Source organism: Urocitellus parryii, chromosome 4 (assembly GCF_045843805.1).
Source record: "Urocitellus parryii isolate mUroPar1 chromosome 4, mUroPar1.hap1, whole genome shotgun sequence".
Classification (NCBI taxonomy): domain Eukaryota; kingdom Metazoa; phylum Chordata; class Mammalia; order Rodentia; family Sciuridae; genus Urocitellus; species Urocitellus parryii.
The window spans coordinates 197977080-198000482 of record NC_135534.1 but is presented as its reverse complement, the minus strand read 5'-3'; the positions used below and the strand labels follow the sequence as shown (position 1 = coordinate 198000482).

Here is a 23403-nt window from a genome sequence, read left to right as displayed (position 1 = left end):
GGCTGCACGCCCGCTACCACTTGAGCCACATCCCCAGCCCTGCCTTGTGCTTTTATCATGATGTTCTGCCTCACCTCAGGCCCAAGGCTATGAAGACCATGGACTGAGCCTCTAAAACTATGAACCAAAATAAGCTTTTTGTCCTCTACATTGTTCTGGTAAGGTCTTTTGGTCACAGTGGTGTAAAAGATGACCAAAACAAAAGTTGATGCCAGGAGTAGGGTTAATGCTTTGACTACACTGACCATGTACTTCAAAAGCCTTCAGAGCTGGATTAAAGGGGAGGGAGGATTTTGAAAAGTCTAGAGATAAAAGCTGAAAAACTTAAAAAATGTTGTAAGTAGAGCTGAATGGGTGAATCTAGTGGGGGCTCAGAATGCTGACAGAAATGCAGACAGTAAATACTGACTGGGCTCATGAGGTTTCAGAGGAGAAAGAGGACTCTATTGAAAAATTGGACTGGAGGCCATTAATGTTACATTAAGACAAAAAAAAAGTTGCTTATATTTGGTACATGTCCTAACACCTACGGTGAGACTAAATTGAAAAGTGCTGGACTAATTTATCTGGCAGAGGAAATTTCAAGGCAGTACAACATTCATGGAGTGGCATAAATATTGCTGATGAATTTTAGCCAAGTTTACTGTGATAATCAGGAAAGAATCCAGAGAAGAAAGATATGAAAAATTTCCAATTTGGTTAAACAAGTGCAAATAAAACTGGGACTATGAACGTTTTAGTTGTCAAAGAGATTAAAACCACTAAAAAGATGCTAACCACTGTACTCAAAACAATAAGAAAGATGGCTTAAGGACATCTTAGAAATTGACAAGACTATGCCCCTTAGGGTTAAGGGTACAGAAGTAAAAATTTATTTGAGATGAGACAAAGGAGTACCCTGCTTACACAGGGGAGCCTAGGAAGGTTTTTTTGTTTGTTTTTGTTTTTTGTTTGTTTTTGTTTTTTAAACAATGATCAGCCACCCAGGCGCTCAGAGGCTGCTGCAGGTATGGTTCCAGGAGGCTTGGCTACTGCTGAAGATGATGGGAAACCACACAGTCCCTGTGAGCATCCCCTGAGGATGTGATGCATAAAGATGTGAGAAAGAAGCTGAAGCTGCAATGGAAACCCTCAAGATGGAGGGATAACAGTACTATGAAATGTCTGGCAAGGAAAGCTGCTGGAATTGAGCAGAGGCAAGCCAAGAGAGGACCATATGGACTACAGTCAACAAGGCCATAGAGCAAAACTACATAAGCCCTTTAGAAAAACCGTTACAATGCCATGTGCCCCATATACTAGACATGGAGCTACAGGATTTGATTGCTGAGCTAAATTATAATCTTGCTTTGGTCTCATCCTTTCTTTTTACGTTCTTATTTCCTCCTTGCAAAATGAAAATGTTTATATGACATATATAACTTGCCATTGATCTTCACAAGGGAAAGTATCCAAGGGTTTGCCTTGAGTCTCAGATAAGATTTGGATATGGACTTTCAACAGTGCTATGAAGACTATGGGACTCTAAAAAAAATGAATGTATTTTATATTGTGAGATGACATAAACATCTGGAGGTCAAAGGTGGGATGCTATGGTTTAGAAACGATGTGTTCCCCAAAAGCTCATGTATGAGACAATGCAAGAATGTTCAGAAGTGAAATTATTAAATTATAAGAGCAGTAACTTAGATTTATCCACTGATATGGGTTAACTGGGTGGTTGCTGCAGGCACGTAAAGTGTGGCTGGAGGAAGTAAGTCACTGGGGACACAACTTTGAGGTTTATATTTTGTCTCTGTTGAGCACAATGCTCTCTCTTTCTGCTTCCTGGTTGCCATGTCCTGAGCTGCTGTCATCTGCCATGCCCTTCCAATGCCATGTTCTGCCTCATCTCAGGCTCAGAGCTCTGGAGTCAATTGACTATGAACTGAAATCTCTCGAATCACCAGCCAAAATGAACTGTTCCTCCTCTACATTGTTCTTGTCAGATCTTTTGGTCACAGAGACATAAAAAGCTGACTAAAATATATGTGTATGAATATATAGGTGCTTAGGATGGTGCCTAGCACATAGTAAAGATTTGGTAAAGGTATCTTTGTTACAAGCTTTTCGTTGTTTTGAGGAAAATGCCTGAGAAAAACAAAGGAGGAAAAACTTATTTTGGCTCATGATTTCAGAGGTTTCAGACTATTGTTAGCTGGTTGCATTGTTTTGGGTCTGAGGCAAAGCAGAACATCATGACAGTGGGAGGGTGGAGAAGAAGGCTACTTACCACATGGCAGTCAGGAAGCAGAGAAAGGAGGAAAGAAAGAAAAAGAAAGTGCAGTGCAGTAATTCTGTCCAGTGTGGTGGTGGGTGCCCCCCAAGCCTGTCGGAACAATTCACTTAGTCAATCACTAAGGCCTTTGGGGTTGATAAATGCTTCGTACGCAGCTCTCACTATTCAAATTAGATACTTCACTGATACATAAAAATATTCTATTTATTATAAGTGCATCTAATAAGACAATGAAAAATTCACACATCTTAAATTTGTGTTTCAAAGCTTGTATAGGTTCATTTCCATTCTTATATAAAGGCATAAAAATAAAATGGAGGCAACAGCCAGTGGTTGGAACAGTGCTTGTAATTTTAACCTCAATTATATACATTATATACAACTGGGACCCTAATATAAATTTTCACCTCATTTACTTATAAGTCTTGAGATATTGATCAAATTAACCTCTGATCACTAAAACAGGAATAATAATAGCACCTACATCGCCAACTTGTAAAGATGAAAACATGCTCTGACACATCACTACCCAAGTTACTGCCTTTATGATTATTGTTGTATGATTGTTGTTATTCTGTTACCTCACAGAGCTTCATCATTACTGCCAGATACCTTCCTCCAGCTCACTCATGTTCTGTGCCTTTATCCCCTCACTAGAAAGTCATATTTCTAAGATCAGTTCTTTTGAACTAACTGAGTGAAAATGGTGGATCTTATTCTTAATGTTGAGTACTAAGCATGCTGGGTGCTGTCATATACATGATCTTATTTAACCCTGACCACAGTCTGGTTTAAAGAAAATACACGCTGAAATTTTAACAGATGTATTATTTTGAGCTCAGGGAGGATTAGTGACTTTACCTCAGTCATTCAGCCAGCAGATGGCAGGGTTGAAATTCAATTTTTAGCATATATATATATATATTTTTTTTTCCCCCCCAATGGGAGAAAGAAAGAGAGGGAGGGAGGAAGAGAGGGAGGAAGAGAAAGAAAAAATAGGGAAGGAAGGAAGAAAGGAAGTAAAAGGAAAGAGAAAGGGAGAAAAGGAGGGAGAAAGGGAGATAGAGAGAATGGAAAAGAAGGAAGAAAGAAGGAAGACAGGAAAGGAGGGAGGGAGGGAGGGAGGGAGAAAAACAAGTGCCCACTTCTATGTTGCCGCGAATACCATGGAGTTCTCCCTGGCTGCTATTATTACCTTTCCAAACATAAACAAAATCCCCAGCTCTATTTCCCAGGTCTTAATTCCAACCTCTTTTTTCTTTGAAATTATCATAGATCACAAAATACATTTTTATTTTTAAATATTATTTAAGTTGAAATATGTCTATTTCAAGTTGAATCTCACAAGTGAGAGAAAAAAATCAGTATAAGAACACATGTCTTATAAAGATACTGAACTTTTTCCTATTTCAACAGCTATGTCATTTCAGCACCGAACATATTTCATGTTGGAGCATCTGAAAATATTGTAATTCAAGCTTATGGATACACTGAAGCATTTGATGCAACAGTCTCTATTAAAAGTTATCCTGATAAAAAAATTAGTTACTCTTCAAACTATGTTATTTTATCCCCAGAAAATAAATTCCAAAACTCTGCAATCTTAACGGTATGTATTTATCCTTCATTTTATTTTTATATGCAGAATATTTCTGATAAAATATGTACAAAATTCGAATATTGATAAACATAAGATTTGACCATTTGCACCACGCTATCACTGTGTAATTATTAGATGATTATCAGTTGCTAATGCTAATCTGAGTGAAATAGAAAATTCTAAACTGAAAAATTGTGTCTTCAATTCAAGTGAATGTTCAGATTCTAATTGGGAAGTAAAATTGTGTGCATTTGTTTAAACGAAAATATTCTAAAACCATAGCTTCCAAAAGTAATAAGACTATTGACTACTAAAGTAAATAGCTCTCATCAGCATTCCACAGTAAATAGAAATATCAACCTTGACCAAATAACTTCTTCTATTAAGATACTGCAGTACAGACTTGAGGATGCTTATGATTCATTTCTTATTTAAAATTCTGATATTTAAAAATAATCAGAAAAATTAAACATCAAAGTTGAAAGGACCTCTGGGACTCATTTGCATCATTGTTTCTCTACAATGAGTTGTTTAAAAAGAAATTAAAAATTTAGATTTTATAAAGAGCTTCAAATTAAAATTATGTTACTTTTCTAATTTTTGAACTCATTTTGTAAATCTGTCTTGATTTTTAAAAATATTTATTTTTTAGTGTTAGTTGGATACAATACCTTTATTTTATTTATTTATGTTTATGTGGTGCTGAAGATAGAACCTAGGGCCTTGAACATGCTAAGCAAATGCTCTACTGCTGAGCCACACACCAAGCCCTGTTTTTACTTTTTAATTCTGTAAAAGTCATAAGCATAAGATTCTACCTTATATTAGGTTTATATTTATTTATGTCTTTTTAAAATATGTTATAAATAATCAAGTGTCAATGCTGAGAATCTTTTATATATTTTATCCTTTAAAAAATGTATAGAGCTAGGCGCAGTGGTGCACCCCAATTAACCCCAGCAATTTAGGAGACTAAGGCAGGAGGATCACAAGTTCAAAGATAATTTCAGCTATTTATCAAGGCCCTGTCTCAAAATTAAAAAAAGATTGTGTATGTTGCTCAGTGTAAAATCCCCTTGGGTTCATTCCCCAGTTAAAAAGGTGGTACGTATTTTATTTATTTATTTATTTATTTATTTATTTATTTATTTATTTATTTTGAGGCTATTGTGAATGGAGTAGTTATCCTAATTTCTCTTTCAGTGGATTCACCACTGATGTATAGGAATGCGTTTGATTTATGGGTGTTGATTTTATATCCTGCTACTTTGCTGAATTCACTTATTAGTTCTAGAAGTTTTCTGGTGGAATTTTTTGGGTCTTCTAGATATAGAATCATGTCATTGGCAAATAGTGATAGTTTGAGTTCTTCTTTACCTATTTGTATCCCTTTAATTTCTTTCTTTTGTCTAATTGCCCTGGCTAAAGTTTCAAGGATGATGTTGAATAGAAGTGGTAAAAGAGGACATCCTTGTCTTGTTCCAGTTTTTAGCAGGAATGCTTTCAAATTTTCTCCATTTAGAATGATGCTGGCCTTGGGTTTAGCATATACAGCTTTTAAAATGTTGAGGTATGTTCCTACTATCTCTAGGTTTTCTAATGTTTTGAACATGAAGGTGTGCTGTATTTTGTCAAATGCTTTTTCTGCATCTATTGAGATGATCAAATGATTCTTGTTTTTAAGTCTATTAATATGATGAATTACATTTATTATTTTCCGTATGTTGAACCAACCCTGCATCTTTGGGATGAACCCTACTTGATCATCGTGCACTATCCTTTTGATATGTTTTTGTATGCAATTTGCCAGAATTTTACTGAGAATTTTTGCATCTATGTTCATTAGGGATATTGGTCTGAAGTTTTCTTTCCTTGATGTGTCTTTGTCTGGTTTTGATATCAGGGTAATATTAGCCTCATAGAATGAGTTTAGAAGGGTTCCCTCCTTTTCTATTTCATGGAATACTTTTAAGAGTATTGGTGTTAATTCTTCTTTGAAAGTCTTTTAATTCTGTAAAACAATCCATCTGGTGCTGGACTTTTCTTGGCTGGTAGGCTTTTGATGGCTTTTTCTATTTCATTACTTGAACTTGATGTATTTAAATCATGTATGACATCCTCATTCAGTTTGAGTAGGTCATATGTTTCTAGAAATTAAATAAAATATCTGGCAATCAATCTAACAAAAGAGGTGAAAGACCTCTACAATGAAAACTACAAAGCACTAAAAGAAAAAAAGAAATTGAAGAAAACCTCAGAAGCTGGAAATATCTCCCATGTACCTGGGTAGGCAGAATTAATATTGTCAAAATGGACATACTACCAAAAACATTATACAGATTTAATGCAATTCCTATTAAAATTCCAATGACATTCTTCATATAAATAGACAAAGCAATTATAAAATTTATTTGGAAAAATAAGAGACCCAGAATATTTAAAGCAATCCTTAGCAAGAAAAGTGAAGGAGGAGGCATCACAATACCAGACCTTAAACTATACTACAAGACTGTAGTAATAAAAACAGCATGATATTGGCACCAAAATAGACTTGTAGACCATTGGTACAAAATAGAGGACACAGAGACAAACCCTGCCTGACATAAATGTAGTTATTTCATATTAGACAAAGGTATCAAAAACATTCAATGGAGAAAAGTTAGCCTATTCAACAAATGGTGCTGGCAAAACTGGAAATCCATATGTAGCAAAATGAAATTAAACCTCTGTCTCTCACCCTGCACAAAAATCAACTCAAAGTGTATCAAAGACTTAGGCACTAGAACAGACCCTGTGCCTAATAGAAGAAAAAATAGGCCCAAATCTTCACCACATTGGCCTTAACAAGACTCCTAAAGCGTAAGAAGTAAAATCAAGAATCAATAAATGGGAAGGATTAAAAAGCTGCTTCTCAACAAAGGAAACAATTAATAAAGTGAGGAGAGAGCCTACAGACTGGGAGAAAATCTTTACCACATGCACCTCCAATAAAGCATTATTCTCTAGGATAGATAAAGAACACAAAAAACTTAACACCCCGCTCCCCATAAAAACCAAATAACCCAATCAATAAATTGGCTAAGAAACTGAACAGATACTTCACAGAAAAAGAAATACAATTGATCAACAAATATATGAAAAAGTGTTCAACATCTCTAGCAATTAGAGAAATGTAAATCAAAGCTACTATAAGATTTCATCTCACTCCTGTCAAAATGCCAATCATCAAGAATACAGGCAACAATAAATGTTGGTGAGGATGTGGTGGAAAAAGTACACTGATACATTGCTGGTGGGACTGCAAATTGGAGCAACCACTATGGAAAGCAATATGGAGATTCCTCAAAAAATTGGGAATAGAACTACCAGTTGACCCATCTATCCCACTCCTTGGTTTATACCCAAAGGACTTAAAATCAGCATACTACAGGGACACAGCCACATCAATGTTTATAGCAGCTCAATTCACAATAGCTAGACTATGGAACCAACCTAGGTGTCCCTCAATAGATGAATGGATAAAGAAAATGTGGTATATATACTCGATGGAATATTACTCAGCTTTAAAGAAGAGTAAAATTATGGCATTTGCTAGTAAATGGTTGGAGTTGGAGAATATCATGCTAAGCAAAATAAGCCAATCCAACAAAACCAAAGGCTGAATGTTTTCTCTAATATGCAGATGCTAATTCACAATAAGGCAGAACACACTAGGGAAGAATAGTGTTACCTTAGATTAGGTAGAGGAAAGTGATAGAAGGGAAGGGGAGGGGATATGGAGATAGGAAATATAGCAGAATGAAACAGAAATTATTACTGTATGTATATGTGCTACTACATGACCAATAATGATTCTGCAACATGTACACTCAGAGAAATGAGAAATTATATCCCATCTATGAGATGATATATCAAAGTGCATAAATGCATTTTATTGTCATGTATAACTAATTAAAACAAATAATTTTTTTAAAAAAGGTGGTGCATATATTACTCATGTTTAAGGAAAATCAATCTTAATAAATTCTAGCCAGCATAGGGATACTTCATGAAACTTCTGATGGCAAATACTAATACTTTCAGGTTTATTAAGAATTAAAATTCATTCCCCACAAGTGTTATTTTCAGTAAGCACTTCTTATCTGATAAGTTGTAAGGTTGCTACTAGCTACCTTTAAATTTAAACCAATCAATGTTTATGAAGCATTTAATTTTATCTTAACATTCCAATGTATCTTTTTTTGCCAATTGTTGGATGTTGTGCCACTATCTTCTAAGGACAAGGCCATTGACCCACGTTCAGATCTTATTTATTACAGGTTACACTACAGAATCATGCATGTTCTGTAGTGTTTCTTAAGAGTGGAGAAGGAAATCAAGATGCTTTGCATAGTAATCCGAGCATAGAATACTACAGATTTTTATAATGTTTTCAAAATTTCTACAATAATCTCAAATATGTAATTCTATAGCTTTGGTTTTAGTATTTATTTTCAACATGTTTTAAATCCTAATTTTCTGAGAAACACTGTGCTTCCTTTTATTACATATTTTTTTGTGTAAAATCACATATCATTGAAAGTAAAGGGGATGAGTATAATTATATGCTCAGATTGGGAAGTATGCACCGTGGCCCAGGAGCAGCAGTGTGTGATGGGCACAGAGTGTGCAGAGCCTAAACCAGGCTGCCAGAGGCCGTGGAGAGCAGGGCTCATCAGGGAGCTGACCAGGCAGAGGTTTCTCATCAGTTCAGTAGCAGTGGCTGCATTAAGAGTGTGTAAATTTAGCAAACATGGAACCAAGAAGACTGTCCGTTTTGTTTGTTTGTGTGGTTTTTTGTTTTTGAGAGAGAGAGAGAGAGAGAGAGAGAGAGAGAGAATTTTTTAATATTTATTTTTTCAGTTTTCGGTGGACACAACATCTTTATTTTATTTTTATGTGGTGCTGAGGATCGAACCCAGCGCCCCGCGCATGCCAGGCAAGCGTGTTACCCCTTGAGCCTCATCCCCAGCCCCAACTGTCCCGTTCTTAAAGATAAGGTTGATAATAATTGACACTGAAAGGGCTTGGGGTAAATTTAATTGACTCTTCTGAATCCCAGTCTACTTCACTAATGGTGAGATCCACACATTCATTTTTTCTTTTAATGAGATTGCAGTGGTGTTGAGAAAGTCAACTTGTCCTAGAACCCTAGAATTACTTTTCTCTTTTCTAGCAATATTTTCTTTTACAGATACAACCCAAACAACTGTCTGGAGAAAAAGGCTCTGTTTCATATGTATATTTGGAAGTCGTATCAAAGCATTTTTCAAGATCAAAAAAAATGCCAATAAGCTATGACAATGGATATCTCTTCGTTCATACAGACAAACCTGTTTACACTCCACACCAGTCAGGTAGAGTGCAAGATTCTTCCTTCTCTGGGGAAATTTGACACTGTGTTGTAGAACTTTTTAACACCTGAAATTGGAGATAGGTTTTCAACCCTGCTCAAGAGACTCAGTCCTAAAGACTTTTACATTTGCAAATAGCATTTTAATTTAGGGAGAAGTTGCTAAATAAATTGTGGAATAAACAATTTAATTATCTGGTCTGTCACAGTTATTTCACTTATTAAACTTTGTAAAATGTTGAGCTTACCTGTTAAACAAATGTAAGACTTAATTGCAAATACAATTTTGGCAATGGGAAAATAACTTATTATAGAACCACATACATGAAAAATTGACTCTGGAGCAGATCCCCAAACTGGGGAAACAAATCCAAGCCCAGGGGATTAGATGTTTCAGCAGAGAATACACCAGCTCACAGAAATGTGTGGATATTAATTTTCAAAGAGTTTCTACCTGAGAAAATGTCTGCTAAACACACTGTTCTTTTGTTAGAGGGGAAAAGCAGAATAGCCAGTCTAACCCTAGTGAGGAGTGCCTGGAAATATTCTCAGTGGATCAAAAGTTAAACCCAGAAAAGCATGATTCTGCCTACATGGTCATGTGTGCAAAGCCTTCACCTCCCCATCTCTCCTCCTCACCATCTTTGCCTCTTGACCACGCCAGAGACAGGATTATGAGAATGTGTCTGTAAACGGGGGAGCCTCTGACATTAGTGATAGTTTTGGGGAAAGAAGGCAGAACCAGCAGGTTTTGTTGAAAAATTTGGCACACAATGGGGACTTGCTAAATGTTGGTGGAGTTGGCATCAACACTGAGATGGGACATGGCAGTACCACTACTTCTTTAGCAGGGGCACCTGTTAAAATCCTCTCAATGGAAAGGTCCAGAGAGAGTGGGGATATTGCCATCATGTTAGACAGAATGTCCTTGCTGGAACAGTGCCATCTCCTGCCCCTTGAGGATGGCTTGGTGACAAGTTAACAGTCTCTACCCCACACAGGTCAGGTCTTTTAAGCTTGATCATACCTAGAAACAAGCACAACCTCGCCCTTTCTTCTTCCTGTATTAATGACGCTCCTTGACTGGGTCCTGTTTTCCCTGCCTACCACCTAGGGTCAGCGTCACTATCCAGTAAGTACCTAGTCTAATACCCAATGTCTGGGACCTTTCATGGCTATCAGTGCTTTCCTTAACAATGGCCTTGTTATTTACTGATCCTGTAAATCATATTGGGCTTATAGTACCAATCCAGTTTTATTATGTGGATAGAACTTTGGCCATGAAATGATTTAGGCATCAGCAAAACCTTAGAGAAATTACAACATGTCCTTAGAAGGCACTTGGTCAGTGTTTATCAAACAGCAAAGAGGTGGAAGATGAACAGAGGATATGTTTTAAAAGTAGGAATGTATTAATTGACAGAAAGAAAATTAACAATATAAGCCCCTGGCATTACACTTCTTTTTAAAAATATTTATTTATTTATTAGTTTAGTTGGACACAAATGTTTATTCATTTATTTTTATGTGGTTCTGAGGATCGAACCCAGGGCCTCACATGAGCTAGGCAAGCATTCTACCACTGAGCCACAACCCCAGTCCCCTGGCATTACACTTCTAAGAATGAGAAAATATTGGAAAGACCTGACTTAATAAATGTAACAAAAACATATAATTTAAAGCTGCCTTTTGCAATAAAGCTATTTTGGGCCTTGTTGGATTCAAAGGTCTGATTCAAACTCCCAACTTTTCATTGAAATCTTTAACCCTAATATAAAACAATATTTTATTCTTTTATATAACCATATGGTAGATGTCACTATTTTGCTACTTCTGATATCTGTAACAAATAATGGCCTAATATAACTAATTTTATACTATAGTTATATTTATCATGACTTGTTTAATAAAATAAATTGTACTTTAAATTCACTGGGAGAGCTGGGAGCAGTGGTGGATGCCTGTAATCCCAGCACATCTGGAGGCTGAGGAAGGAGGATCAAAAGTTCAAGGCTAGCCTCAGCAAGTTAGTGGGGCCCTAAGCAACTTACTGAGACCCTGTCTCAAAATAAAAAATAAAAAGGGCTTCTGATGTGGCTCAGTAGTTGAATACTCCTGAATTCAATCAATATTTGGAACCAAAATTTTTTTAAAAAAGAAATTATTGGAGTAACTCTTTAAAGAAATTTTAGAGGATTCCCTTTAACATAAAGAATTTTTAGAAATATCAACATCTACAAAGTGACATTTTCTTTCTTTTAAGTATTTTTTTTTTTTTTTTTTTTTTTGGTACCAGGGATTAAACTCAGGGGCACTCAACTACTGAGCCATATCCCCAGCCCTATTTTGTATTTCATTTAGAGACAGGGACTCACTGAGTTGCTTAGCACCTTGCCATTTCTGAGGCTGGCCTGGAACTTGCAATTCTCCTGTCTTAGCCTCCTGAGCCACTGGGATTACAAGCGTGTGCCACTGTGCCTGGCTTTAAATATAGATTATCAGGTATTGATTGTTTATTAAGTTTTTAAAATGAGAATTTTTCTTTTAAGGATGATTGTTTTTAAACATCAAAATATTCTTATGCTTAGCACAGTTTTTGATTATATTAATTTTTTTTATAGTAAAGGTTAGAGTTTATTCTCTGAATGATGATTGGAAGCCCGCCAAAAGAAAAACTGTTTTAACTTTCATCGTAAGTATATGATTTATTTAAATAATATTAACTCAAAAGTCCTATTCTATAATCCTGTCCTTACTCTACACTCAATCATTCAATATCCCATAAATGGTTATTAAGCATCTACTATCAAAATAGCATTATAGATGTATATGTCTATAATATAAATACATAAAAAACTAATAAAAATTAAATCTCAGCAAGTTGAAGAATTTTATTTTATTTAAACTGTTTAAATACATCCTTTATTATTTCATTTTTAAGAATACCCATCAATCACTAAGAATTAGTTGAATATCTGTCTTATGCATTGATTTTTGATTTGCATGACTTAAGATGAAGAATTATAATCCATAGTTCTTACTTTGAAGGAACTTAGAGTTTAATAACTAGTATGCTAACATGTGTGGAAATTTTTGCTGAACTATGACATGAACAATTATCAGCCATTTTTCAGACATGACATACATAATAAAAGATGTATAATAAACTTCCATGGTCTTACCCAGTTAGTAAGATTGTAATAAACTGACAATTTTACCCAGTTTCCACACATACCTAGGATATTTTTTATGGGGAAATAAAATACTTCAATTACTCATAACTACTCACTTATTAATAGTAGGTATAGGGGTAATGATCTTTTATAATAGGCTGGGTCACCTCTTCTGAAAAATAACAAATCCTTGTCAGAATTCAAGCACAAAAGAGTAGATACTAGAGAGAAAAACTATAGTAGAATATAAACTGAACCAATTATGCAGTAGGAAAAATAATGTAGGTGACAGAAGCTCAAAGGAAAGCAGTATAGGGTGAGAGTGAGGGCATATGTAATGCTTTTCTGGAATAAATAAAGAATCCCTTGAACTGGGCCTTATTGAAAGGATATAACTGTGTTAGTCACCTTTTTTTTTGCTGCTACAACTAAAAGAACGGACAAAAACAATTTTAGTTTATTTTGGGGCTAATGGTTTCAGAGGTCTCAGACTGTAGACGACCAGCTTCATTGCTCTGGGCCCAAGATCAGGCAGGATATGTCGCAGGAGTTTGGTAGAGGAAAGCAGGTCAAGGCATGGCCACCAAGAACGAGAGGGGCTGGGTGCAGGTGCCCCCACATCATGGACAAAATATAAACCCTAAGTGCATACCCCCAGTAACCCACCTCCTCCAGCCATACCCTGCTTGCCTATAGCTAACCACCCGATTAATCCTGTCAAGTGGATTAATGCACATTAGATTAATACTCTTATAACCAAATCATGTCATTTCTTACACATGAGTTTTTGGAGGACATCTAATATCTAAACCATAACACAGACATAGGTTCTTTTACAATAATAAATACCATTCCATTTAAGAAACAGCATGAGTTCATCTATGGGAGCAGGAAGACTAAAAAGTGAGAAGAGTAAATAAATTCCAGACTGATAGACTGTCTGGAAGAGAACTAAGCAGAAGCAACCTCAGCTCTATTGGAGAATACCAGGGCTGTGGACGCAGGCTCTCTAGCCCAGGTCTCATCGTTGATCGTGAGTGAAGCCGAATCCTGGCATCACACAGAAAATGGATGCCAGTGATCCCAAGTAAGAGCTTCCCCAGGGAGGGGGAGGAAGAGGAGCTGATCCAACAGCTGCAGGGAGTCAGAACGCAGTAAATTTCCTGAAAAGAGTACTCAGAAAGATCATATTAGATGGATCCTGTAAACTGATGATTAGATGAAGAACAGCAGGGAAGCTACTTAGCTACAAGTGTAATTTCTTCCTCAAAATAGGCTTTTGTAATTGTTAGTTTGTCATTCAAGAGGGAAAAAAAAGCTTAAAATTCCAACCATGAATTTCAGTCTGGATAAATAGTGCTTAGATTTTCAGTTAAGGTTCAACCTGACCTCCAAGTGTAGTTCCAAGACCCACAAAACCTCATCCTAATAATATGCTAAACCAAATGCAAAATGAAGCATGCAGGGACATTTTATGAGAACTTTCAAGTTGGTGTAGTCATGTGTGAGGGGCACTGGGTTCGATCCCCAGCACCATAAAAACAAAACAAAAAACTAAATAAACAAAGGTAAATTTAAACAGTGCCCACACTGCACATTTAAAAATTGTCTAGCTAATAAAATTCAGTTTGCAGAATATTTGTGTTGGAGAATTTCAAGTGAACACATATAAAAAATAAATTCTGATATTTCTAAAGCCTGTTAGGCTCACATTTGGTTTATTAGAAGCCTCAGGGATACTTTGCTGTTGTTTACATTTTGTTACACTTCTTTATTAAATTGTAAAATAGAGAGTAGAGCCTCCTCCAAATGATGAGGACAGACAGGGGAGCTTCCAAAAACAGGAAGGAAGTGGCTTTAAACAAACAATATTTGCCTTCAATAACATTAAACAGAATTTTGTCTTTCATATTTAATTTGAAAAGAGGAGTGTTGGTTGATAAGTGTTTTTGCAGGTCAAAGATCATATAATTTGTTGAAATTTGTTAAAATGTGGTTTCTGAGCCTTCAGGGCTGCTGTGGATTGAGTATGTGCCCCAAGCTCAGGTGAGGCAGTGTTGGGAGGTGGGGCCAGGGGAGGAGTCAGAAGGCTCCACCCTGATGAATGAATTAGGCCATTCTCAGGGGAGCAGGTGAGTTCTCTGGGAGAGGCTTTGTCATCAGAGCAAACTCTTTCCCATGGGCTTGTTTGCCCTTCCCCTTTTCCACCATAAGAGAAACAAGACCAGGGTCCCCTCAGATGCCAGCACCATCCTCTTGGACTTCCAAGGCTCCAGAACAGTGAGCCTAAATAAATCTCTGTTCTTCACCAGTTGCCCAGTCTCTCAGATATTCCATCCAGCCACAGAAAATAAACTAAGACAAGGGTGTGTTTGTTTTTATTTTAAGGATCCTGAAGGATCAGAAGTTGACATAGTAGAAGAAAATGATTATACTGGGATTATCTCTTTTCCTGACTTCAAGATTCCATCTAATCCTATGTATGTAAAAATATTACTTGATAAAGTTCCCTCTACAAAGCAAATCAGGAACTTTTGGCCTTGAAGCAGACAGTCAAATGAAGCCACCTAGTGTTAACAAAAGATGTCACAAATGTGGATATGCAAAGTCTTCAGTCTTTGGAAAAGTTGGATCAGTTCCTTGGGGCCGGGGGGGTGGGTGGGTTGGGGGTGAGGGGGTGGGGGGCATTCTTAGTACTAGAGCCTGGCCAGGCAAGTTGATAGACCTTGCAGGAGGCAGAAGTAGGAGGATTGGTTAAGCCCAGGAGATGGGGGCCAGGATGGGTTACATAGTGAGACCATGTCTCAAAAGAGGAAAAAAAAATCCCAATATGTCTCATTCATTCTCTTAACATATAGAAATAACAATTGGAAAGAGACAAAAATAGTCCTTGGGCTTCTTTTCATCAAAAGCATCACCTCCCACCTCTGAAGGAATTCTGTAGGCTATGGGTCCAAGAGACTGGCGTGGTGCCATTCTTTGCCTGGGTGTTAGATAATCAGGTCCTCTGTAGTTTCTGTCTGCATAGACCACCAGAAGGCAGAGTCCAACATGGGGACAGTTAGAGCCATTTCCTCATTGGTCTTCACGTGAAAGGACTTAAAATCGTTCTGCACAGGATCTGATGTAACACACCATTAATGAACACATTCCTGGCATGTGTAAATCACCATGGGAGGGAGAGGTGCTCAATGGAAACCAAGAATCCACAATCCCTGCTTTGAAGGAACTTAAAATAGAGGAGGACTCATAAGACAAGGGCACTTAGAGATGGCGACATTGTAACTTTGAGACACAATATTTTTATGGTCATTTCTCCTCTGTCCTCTAGAGGGGAGTTATATTATATTATCAAGTCATTTCCTAAAAATTTGGACTGAAATTGAGTGACTCTGATAATTTGAATGATTTACAAATTGTGTCCTTTCTTGAAAATGCTACATGCCATAGAGTACGGAATCAAGCCTATTACTTCACTACTATTATGGTGTCTCTATCTTGTGTCACTGGGAGATAATGTACTGGCAATGGGAATCTGACTGACCAGTAGTTTCCCCAGCCTGTTGCCCCTGTTTAGAGTGTGCTTCACCTTGTCCTTCACAGCGCAAGCTTCCTGTCATCTTTAGGCCTCAGGGAAAATGCTGCCTTTGCAAAAAGGCTATCGATCTATGGAGTCCCTCACTTTCTTTATCTCCATATTTGTGTATTTTTTTTTCATGACACTTATTTCAATATGGTAGTTGTTTACCTATTAATCAGCTTGCCTTTTCTTCCACACTATTTTGTAAATTCCTTGAGGGCAGGGGCCTTGTCCATATAGCTCACTGATGTATCACAGCACTTCAACATAATAGGCTCTTGGTGAATACTCATTGAGTTATGATGATACTAATAATCATAGTCATAATATTAACATTAATTGACAATCAGTCTTAAGGTAGGTGTTCTTTTTGTCATTTCAAAATAAGGTTAAGTAACTTACACAAGTTAAACCTGTTAGTAAATAGAAAAGTGACAATTTGAACTCATGTGGCCTATTAGCTCCATGAAGAACAGGTTTCTTCTATTTTGTTCTTTTTTTGGGGGGAGGGAGTACTTAATCACTGAACCACATCTCCAGAACTTTTTGTTTTTTATTTTTATTTTGAGACAGGGTCTTGCTAAGTTGCTTAGGGCCATGCTAAGTTGTTGAGACTGTCTTTGAACTTGTGATCCTCCTGCTTCAGCCTCCTGAGACACTGGGATTATAGGTGTATGCCATCATGCCCAGCTATTTTGTTCATTTTTACATCTCTAGTGCATTATCTAGTGCTCAGTAAATATTTTTGAATAAAAGTTGTTTGGTAAGTAAGTCATTTTCCTTCTTAAAGAAACCATAACTTGTCTCCAACCAGAATTTCATTTACAAAAGGTGTGAATATTATTATCCACATATGCTTGACCTACATATTGTGTATGTTTCCAGATTTATTATTATTATTATGAATTTGCTGCTCTATTGGGACTTTAGTGTTATGGTAACATAGTTAAGCTCCAGGATTAAATAAATTTCAAGTTATCATCAGTTCTTCAAATCAAAGCTTAGTGAATCTAAATTAAGTTAAAATAGGTGGGTATCATAATGCAAACCTATAATCCCATTGACTCCAGAGGCTGAAGTGGGAGGATCACAAGTTTGAGGTCACCCTGCTAACAGATAGACCCTATCTCAAAAGAAAAAAAAAAAGGCTGGGGATGTAGCTCAGTGGTAGAGAGCCCCTGGGTTCAATCTCCAATACCTCAAAGAAAAAGAATAAAAACAAAGCCTTGGAAAAATAAACCAATATACGAAGAACTAATTACTAAAAATTTCTATAATCCCCCAAATATTCAATTATTTCTGTTTATTGTTTAAAAATATCACGTAAACAAAACATTTACTTAGAAGATATATATATATGTACATATATATATATACATATATATAAACATGTGTATATATATATATATGTATATATATTTTTTCATTGTAACTTCTTTAAAATAGGAATTTATTCAGTTTCCCTGAGTGAATTAAAAATATTTTATCACAGCTATAATATTAAACATTTTGTTTCCACAGATTCGGTGTATGGACAATTAAAGCTAAATATAAAGAGGACTTCTCAACAACTGGAGCCACATACTTTCAAATTAAAAAATATGGTAATTTCTAACAATTAAAGGTCTAGCTGCTGAAAGTTAGAGCTTTTGCAGTAATTCTTTTCATTAGTGTGCCTAAAGCAAAATCTTCAACGATGAAGATAGGGCTGCCTGCTGGTGTGGCTGAGGACTTGTTGAATGTCTGAGTTCAGTGTTGCCTTTGTTAACCTTGAGCAAATCACCAGCTTCTCTGTGCTTGGGTTCCTCTTCATAGAGTTGGAAGAGCCTAGTCCCCTAAAGAGCTTGACTATTAAGTCCTTTGGAGAATGATGATTTTAGGAGAAGTAAACAGATGAGGAGAGGAAGACAAATAAATGAATCACTCAAGTCTCAATCACTTAGTGACAGAAGAAAGATGATCGAGTTTCCTTATAGCTAGTCCAGTGCTGTGCTCCTTCCAGCTCACAAATCCTTAACATTAATTTGAAAATTTCAGGTACTCTCATTTGAAATCAATCATATTAATGAACTAATAATTAACATGTGAATAGCTTAATGTCTGCAATTCTTATACTAGTTTACTAGAATATTCCATATGCTCTGCTATCAACTTTAACTTTCTTCAGCTTGAAGTCATTTTTCATTCTCTCAGAAGATTCACAATGATAGAAGGATCAATACTTAACAAAAAGTTTAACATCAAGGAAAACAGTGCCAAAATTTTATACTGAAACACAACCTGAAAGATTATAGGCTCCCAGAGGCATGGTATTCAAACTGACCTCATTTTCTCCTCATGCTTCTGCTACTTTCTGTAGCCACCCTGGTCTGTTCATCACTAGGCTCTCTCCTGGACAACTGCTAAAGCCTCCCATCTGGTGTCTCTGCTTCCAAGTGACCTTGATTGGTATTAGCCAAAAAAAAAAAAAAAAAAAAAGAAAGAAAGAACCCCAAAACTTCTTATTCATGATGAAAATCAAAATCCTTATTTAGACTGGCCCTGTCTAGCTCCTCCTCATCCTCACTTGAGTTCACTCCTGACTTCTCTCACCTGCAGCACTGGGGGCTTTACACATGATGTTCCCTCTGCTTCCAACACTCTTCCCTTCCCTCCTTGCCCAGCCAGCTCCTGCTCATGGCTCATGTCCAAGTTGAAAAGCCACAGGAAGCTTTCCTTGAACTCCTTTCCCTGCATGGGATCCCTGTACATCACATCAGTGCCCATCATTGTAGCTTGGGTGTGTATCTGTGTAATTAGTTACCTGTCCTATCTTTCCTGCTTGTTCCTGTCTGTCTTAGTCATCCCCGTGTCCCTGTTGATAGGTGTGTGCTGCTATATGGCGAGCAGGTGTCAGCTGGAAGGCTAAGATAGTTCCCTGCCCCTCCCACCCTGGAGAGAGCACACCTGCCTTGGTCTCTGAAGAACAGGAACACAGCCCACAGCAACAGATTGCTTCATTCTGTTTCTTCTACCTTCAATGTCTAGAAGACCTGTGAGCCATGGCTGCAGCTGACTCACCCCTCTCTAGGTCACTCTCTGTCCACAATATCCATTCCATGCAATCACCCAGTTTTCTATTTACTGTAGTGCAGGTCATCAGAATCCGAATCCATGACCCTTGGATGTGGCCTGAGTTAGCATAAAGAGAAGACAGTGCCATTTCAACAGATTGAATCATTTTCTCTTGGGCAATGAAGACACTAAAGAGATAAAAGAAAAAAATTAGACCCCTGCCTCCTTTTGGTCCTATTTTTAAATTTGACATTGATGTTCATTCTTATCTCTAATTGGGAGTTCTCTCTCCCTTTTCCAACATCAGAGTTGCTTGCTGGCACTTGCAGACTAGATGCATTTTTTTTTTTACTAGATGAAAATGGGAGATGCTAAATAGACCAGAATTTTCCTTTTATATTCCAAATTTAATAAATACTCATTGAACACATACTTTGTTAAGGACTTAGGAGAAGGGTGAAGGGAGATATATAAAAATGGAGAACAACCTTTCCTCTGTTTTGAAGCAGCCCTTATTTAGTGGAGGGAGTAACCCGTTGCCTGTCATGTACATTATAACCAAAATGGAAGAAGCCAGGTGCTTCCGGTGGGGAGGCTGGACTGCCTGGGGGGCAAGGCTTCCCAGGGGCATTGTTGCTGATGGCAGTGGTGATGCCAAGGCAGATGTGGCGCTGATGGTGCAGCCTGCCCAGGTACCAGCAAGGAGAGCCCTTTGCTGTGTTTTCAAGGCCTAATTCACCTGGTAATATTCCTCCTCCTTTCTATTTTCAGTCTTACCAAATTTTTCTGTATCAATAGAACCAGAAGGCAATTTCATTGGTTACAAGAACTTTAAGAATTTTGAAATTACTATAAAAGCAAGGTAAGAAAGTTTTGTGGGTTTTTTTTTATTACCCAGCTAAACTAGGAAACATTGTGCTCATAGTTTATTTGCTTATTCTGATTTTAGCTGATTCTGATTTTAGTTTTGTTGGTTATTCATCAGTGGGTGGCAGGGGAAGAAGAAGAAATAAAGAAAAAATGAAAAGGTCCTAAATATTTAAACTCTATGTATTTATTTAGAAGCCAGGATGACTTAGCATATCTGGGCTGAAATATGAATCCTTCACTTCTTGTCATTTTTAGTGGCTTACTCAGCCAGCAAAAGCTCCATAACTTTAAAAACCCAATGCCTTGAAACCACCACTGTTTACAAGTCAGCTGGGCAGTTCTGCTGACCTGGGCCAGGCTGATGTCAGCTAGGCTCACCCTACAATATAATGTAGTTGTTAATAACCAAGTGTGCTCCACTCAGTACACAGGTCATCTTGGGGGTTGGGTGGCAAGTACAGGTAGGTCTTATTCACATGTCTGTCAATAGCGGCAGGGGTGGGGGCTAAGAGTGCTTGGAACATACAGGTATCCTACCCAGTAGGCTAGCCTTCAGCAGTAGCAGTGCTCTGACAGAAATGCAATCAGAAAAGTTCTCTGGAGGCCTATGCTTGGTACTGGCACACTCTTACTTCCACCATATTCTTTTGTCCAAAGCAAGTTACAAGGCCAGCCCAGAGGAAGTAGGCTCCTCCCACGCCTTCTGCAGGCAAGGGCTGCCAATGTTGTGGATCCAGGGAGAGGGAGAGAATTGGGGTTAGTGTTGTAGCAAGCTATCACAAGAGCCAAGGTCATTTAGAAATGTCAATATAATGTAGTCGTTAATAACCAATTTATATAGCTACCTGGGCAAAGTGGTTTTCTGAGAACTCCGTATATCAGTACATTTAATTTTCCAACAACTCTCCATAGCACAAGTACAAAATTGAGGTGGATAAATGCTAGATAAGTTGCACACAATCACACAGCTAGTAAGTTGCACAGCTTGTTGGTTCTGGAGTCTGTGCCCTCCAACACTACCCCATACTGCTTCTTTTGTAAGCATATACTCTTATCTGAAATAGTGTCATTTAGTCTATACCCCTGTAAATGACACACTTGAGAGAAAATTATAGAAACTAAGCTCTTGTAATGGAGGCAGTGTTTTCAAACCATGAATGAGGAAAGTTAGCTCTTGCTGTAGTATTATTTGAGATGCAGAAAATTCACTGTATTACTTAGATCTAAATTAAAAAGGAATATGCTGGGTTTTTTTTTTAAAGAAGTTTTAACTAACAGGAATATCAGGCATGCTACTTTTAAAGAAACACACATGAAACAAGGAGTTGCTCCCCACTGATGTCAAGATCATCCAGGAAGTAACGTGGGCTGGAAGAAGGGCCTGAAGCTGAATGTCTTCATCTCCCCAAGATCAGCTCTATCATTTCTCTCTTAGTAATAAAAATCCTTACTCTAGATTTCTTACTGTGGCTTTATGAAATGTAACAGTGGATGGAAGTGTATCAAGTGCTTTATGTGATTTCAAATTGCTACTTTTTATCTGAATCTTGTAAGTGTTTGGGCAAAACTATTTTATGGTATTGTTTGATAGATATTTCTACAATAAAACAGTTACTGAGGCTGAAGTTTATGTCACTTTTGGAATAAAAGAAGACGTAAAAGATGATCAAAAGGAAATGATGCCAAAAGCAATGCAAAACACCAAGGTGAGATGCTAAGATGTGTTCGCTCATACCTAAGGATGACGTGAGAGCTGTGAGTTATTTCAGAACCCTCTGGTCCAATCCCTCGTTCTTCTTCATAAGTGTGGAAGCTGAAGCTTAATACCCTCCATTGGCTTCTGGTTGCCCTTGAGATAAAGACCAGGGCATCATCCTCTTATCAGCTGATCTTGTTCCATTTCTCCCTTCCTTCCCCAAACATCAAAAATTTTCCTTTCCAAAATGTCAATATCAAGGGGGACTATTCCTTCTTTTCATAATGGCTTATTTATTTATCTCATTTTCAACATTAAACTCTTTGCAGGTCCAAATCATTCCCACCATGTGGCCAGAGACAACTTATCTCCTTGCAAAGCGTAGATTTCTATAAGTATTTGGGAGGCTATTTGTTCATGGTTAAGAGCTAGTGATTGTTAGAACTGAGATTAGAGCCCTGGCCCCTTTTCCTCTCTTCAGTGTTGTTTACATTATACCATGGGTGATAAGAGTTTATGTCATTTTACCTTACTTTTGCATACTCATGTATTTTTCATCAATTATTTATTCTCTGCTTTTTAAAAATCCTTATGTATTTAGAATATAAGTTTAATGTCTTTAAAATGCAAAATTCTACCCTTGATGCTGAGATTTAAAGCTAAATCAGGGCAGGTGTGTAGCTGAGTCATAGACTAAGTTCTTAGTATGTATGAGGCCCTGGGTCCAATCCTTAGCATCCTTAAAAAAAAAAAGATAAAGTAAATAAAGCTAAACCATATGAAAATGCCCAGCTTCAAGTCAAAGTATTTTAGAATAAAAAATAAGACAAAGTAATAAATATGACATGGCTTCACCTGATACCCCTTACTTTGTGATGTGTTTTATAGTTAGTGTTTAAAATTATAAGTAGCCAAGTACAAATTAAATATAAATTCAGCAAACTTTTGGCTAATGGCAGAAGCAGCATGAGAGGCCTCTGAAGGTAGATTAGGACTCAGAGGTTGGAAGAAGCATCTGTGTTTCTAGTACCCAAAAGGCCTAATGTTCCCTGTCACCTTCCAGCCTCCTCCATATCTGTAGCTCCACACAGATGAAGCAGGAAGCAACTGCTGGACCTAACTGTGGCCCCAGTCATCTATTTTACTGACAATGCCAAAACAGTCATCCAACATTTGCCTTCAATTTAAGGCTAGTTAATACAGATTGTTAAATTTTCCTTGTAAGTTATGTAAAATGACTTATATTTTCCCTTCTTAAAAAGTTGATAAATGGAACTGCCCGTGTCATGTTTGATTCTGAAACAGCAGTAAAAGAGCTGTCATATCACAGTCTGGAAGAGTTAAACAACAAATACCTTTATATTGCTGTAACAGTCAAAGAGTCTACAGGTAAGTGTGTGTGTGTGTGTGTGTGTGTGTGTGTAACTTTCTCTTAGGAAGTATTTAGAGAGCATAAAAGTGGTAGAAATGATTTCTAGGGCTCCTTTACATTTTACTTTCATTTATAGTTAAATTTTATGTATTACTTTTTATTTCACTGAAGGCTGGGATTAGAGAAGAGCTCTACTACTCTGTAGTAACTGGCAAGCCACTGGGACTCTAGGATCTCAATAGCTGAAATAGGATAATACTGCCCGGCTGATATCCAAAATGGCTCTGCAGGCCATATAGCTTGAATATCGGGTACTCCAGTGTTTTCTCCTGGTGAGAATCAAAATCAACATGAGATTATGTGTGAGATTATGTGATGCAATGCCTAT

General features: G+C 37.2%; 1 protein-coding gene across 1 annotated transcript in view; it reads left to right on the top strand.

Annotated features, from left to right (window-relative positions):
- LOC113197859 (complement C5-like) overlaps positions 1–23403 on the top strand; it is a 45073-nt gene that overhangs the window by 5329 nt on the left and 16341 nt on the right. Inside the window, exons 2-9 of the mRNA XM_077797974.1 lie at positions 3695–3887; positions 9112–9274; positions 11892–11962; positions 14832–14923; positions 17545–17627; positions 19849–19939; positions 21539–21653; positions 22906–23032. Coding sequence (XP_077654100.1) covers positions 3695–3887; positions 9112–9274; positions 11892–11962; positions 14832–14923; positions 17545–17627; positions 19849–19939; positions 21539–21653; positions 22906–23032 — 935 coding nt within the window. The remainder of the gene's footprint in view (positions 1–3694; positions 3888–9111; positions 9275–11891; positions 11963–14831; positions 14924–17544; positions 17628–19848; positions 19940–21538; positions 21654–22905; positions 23033–23403) is intronic.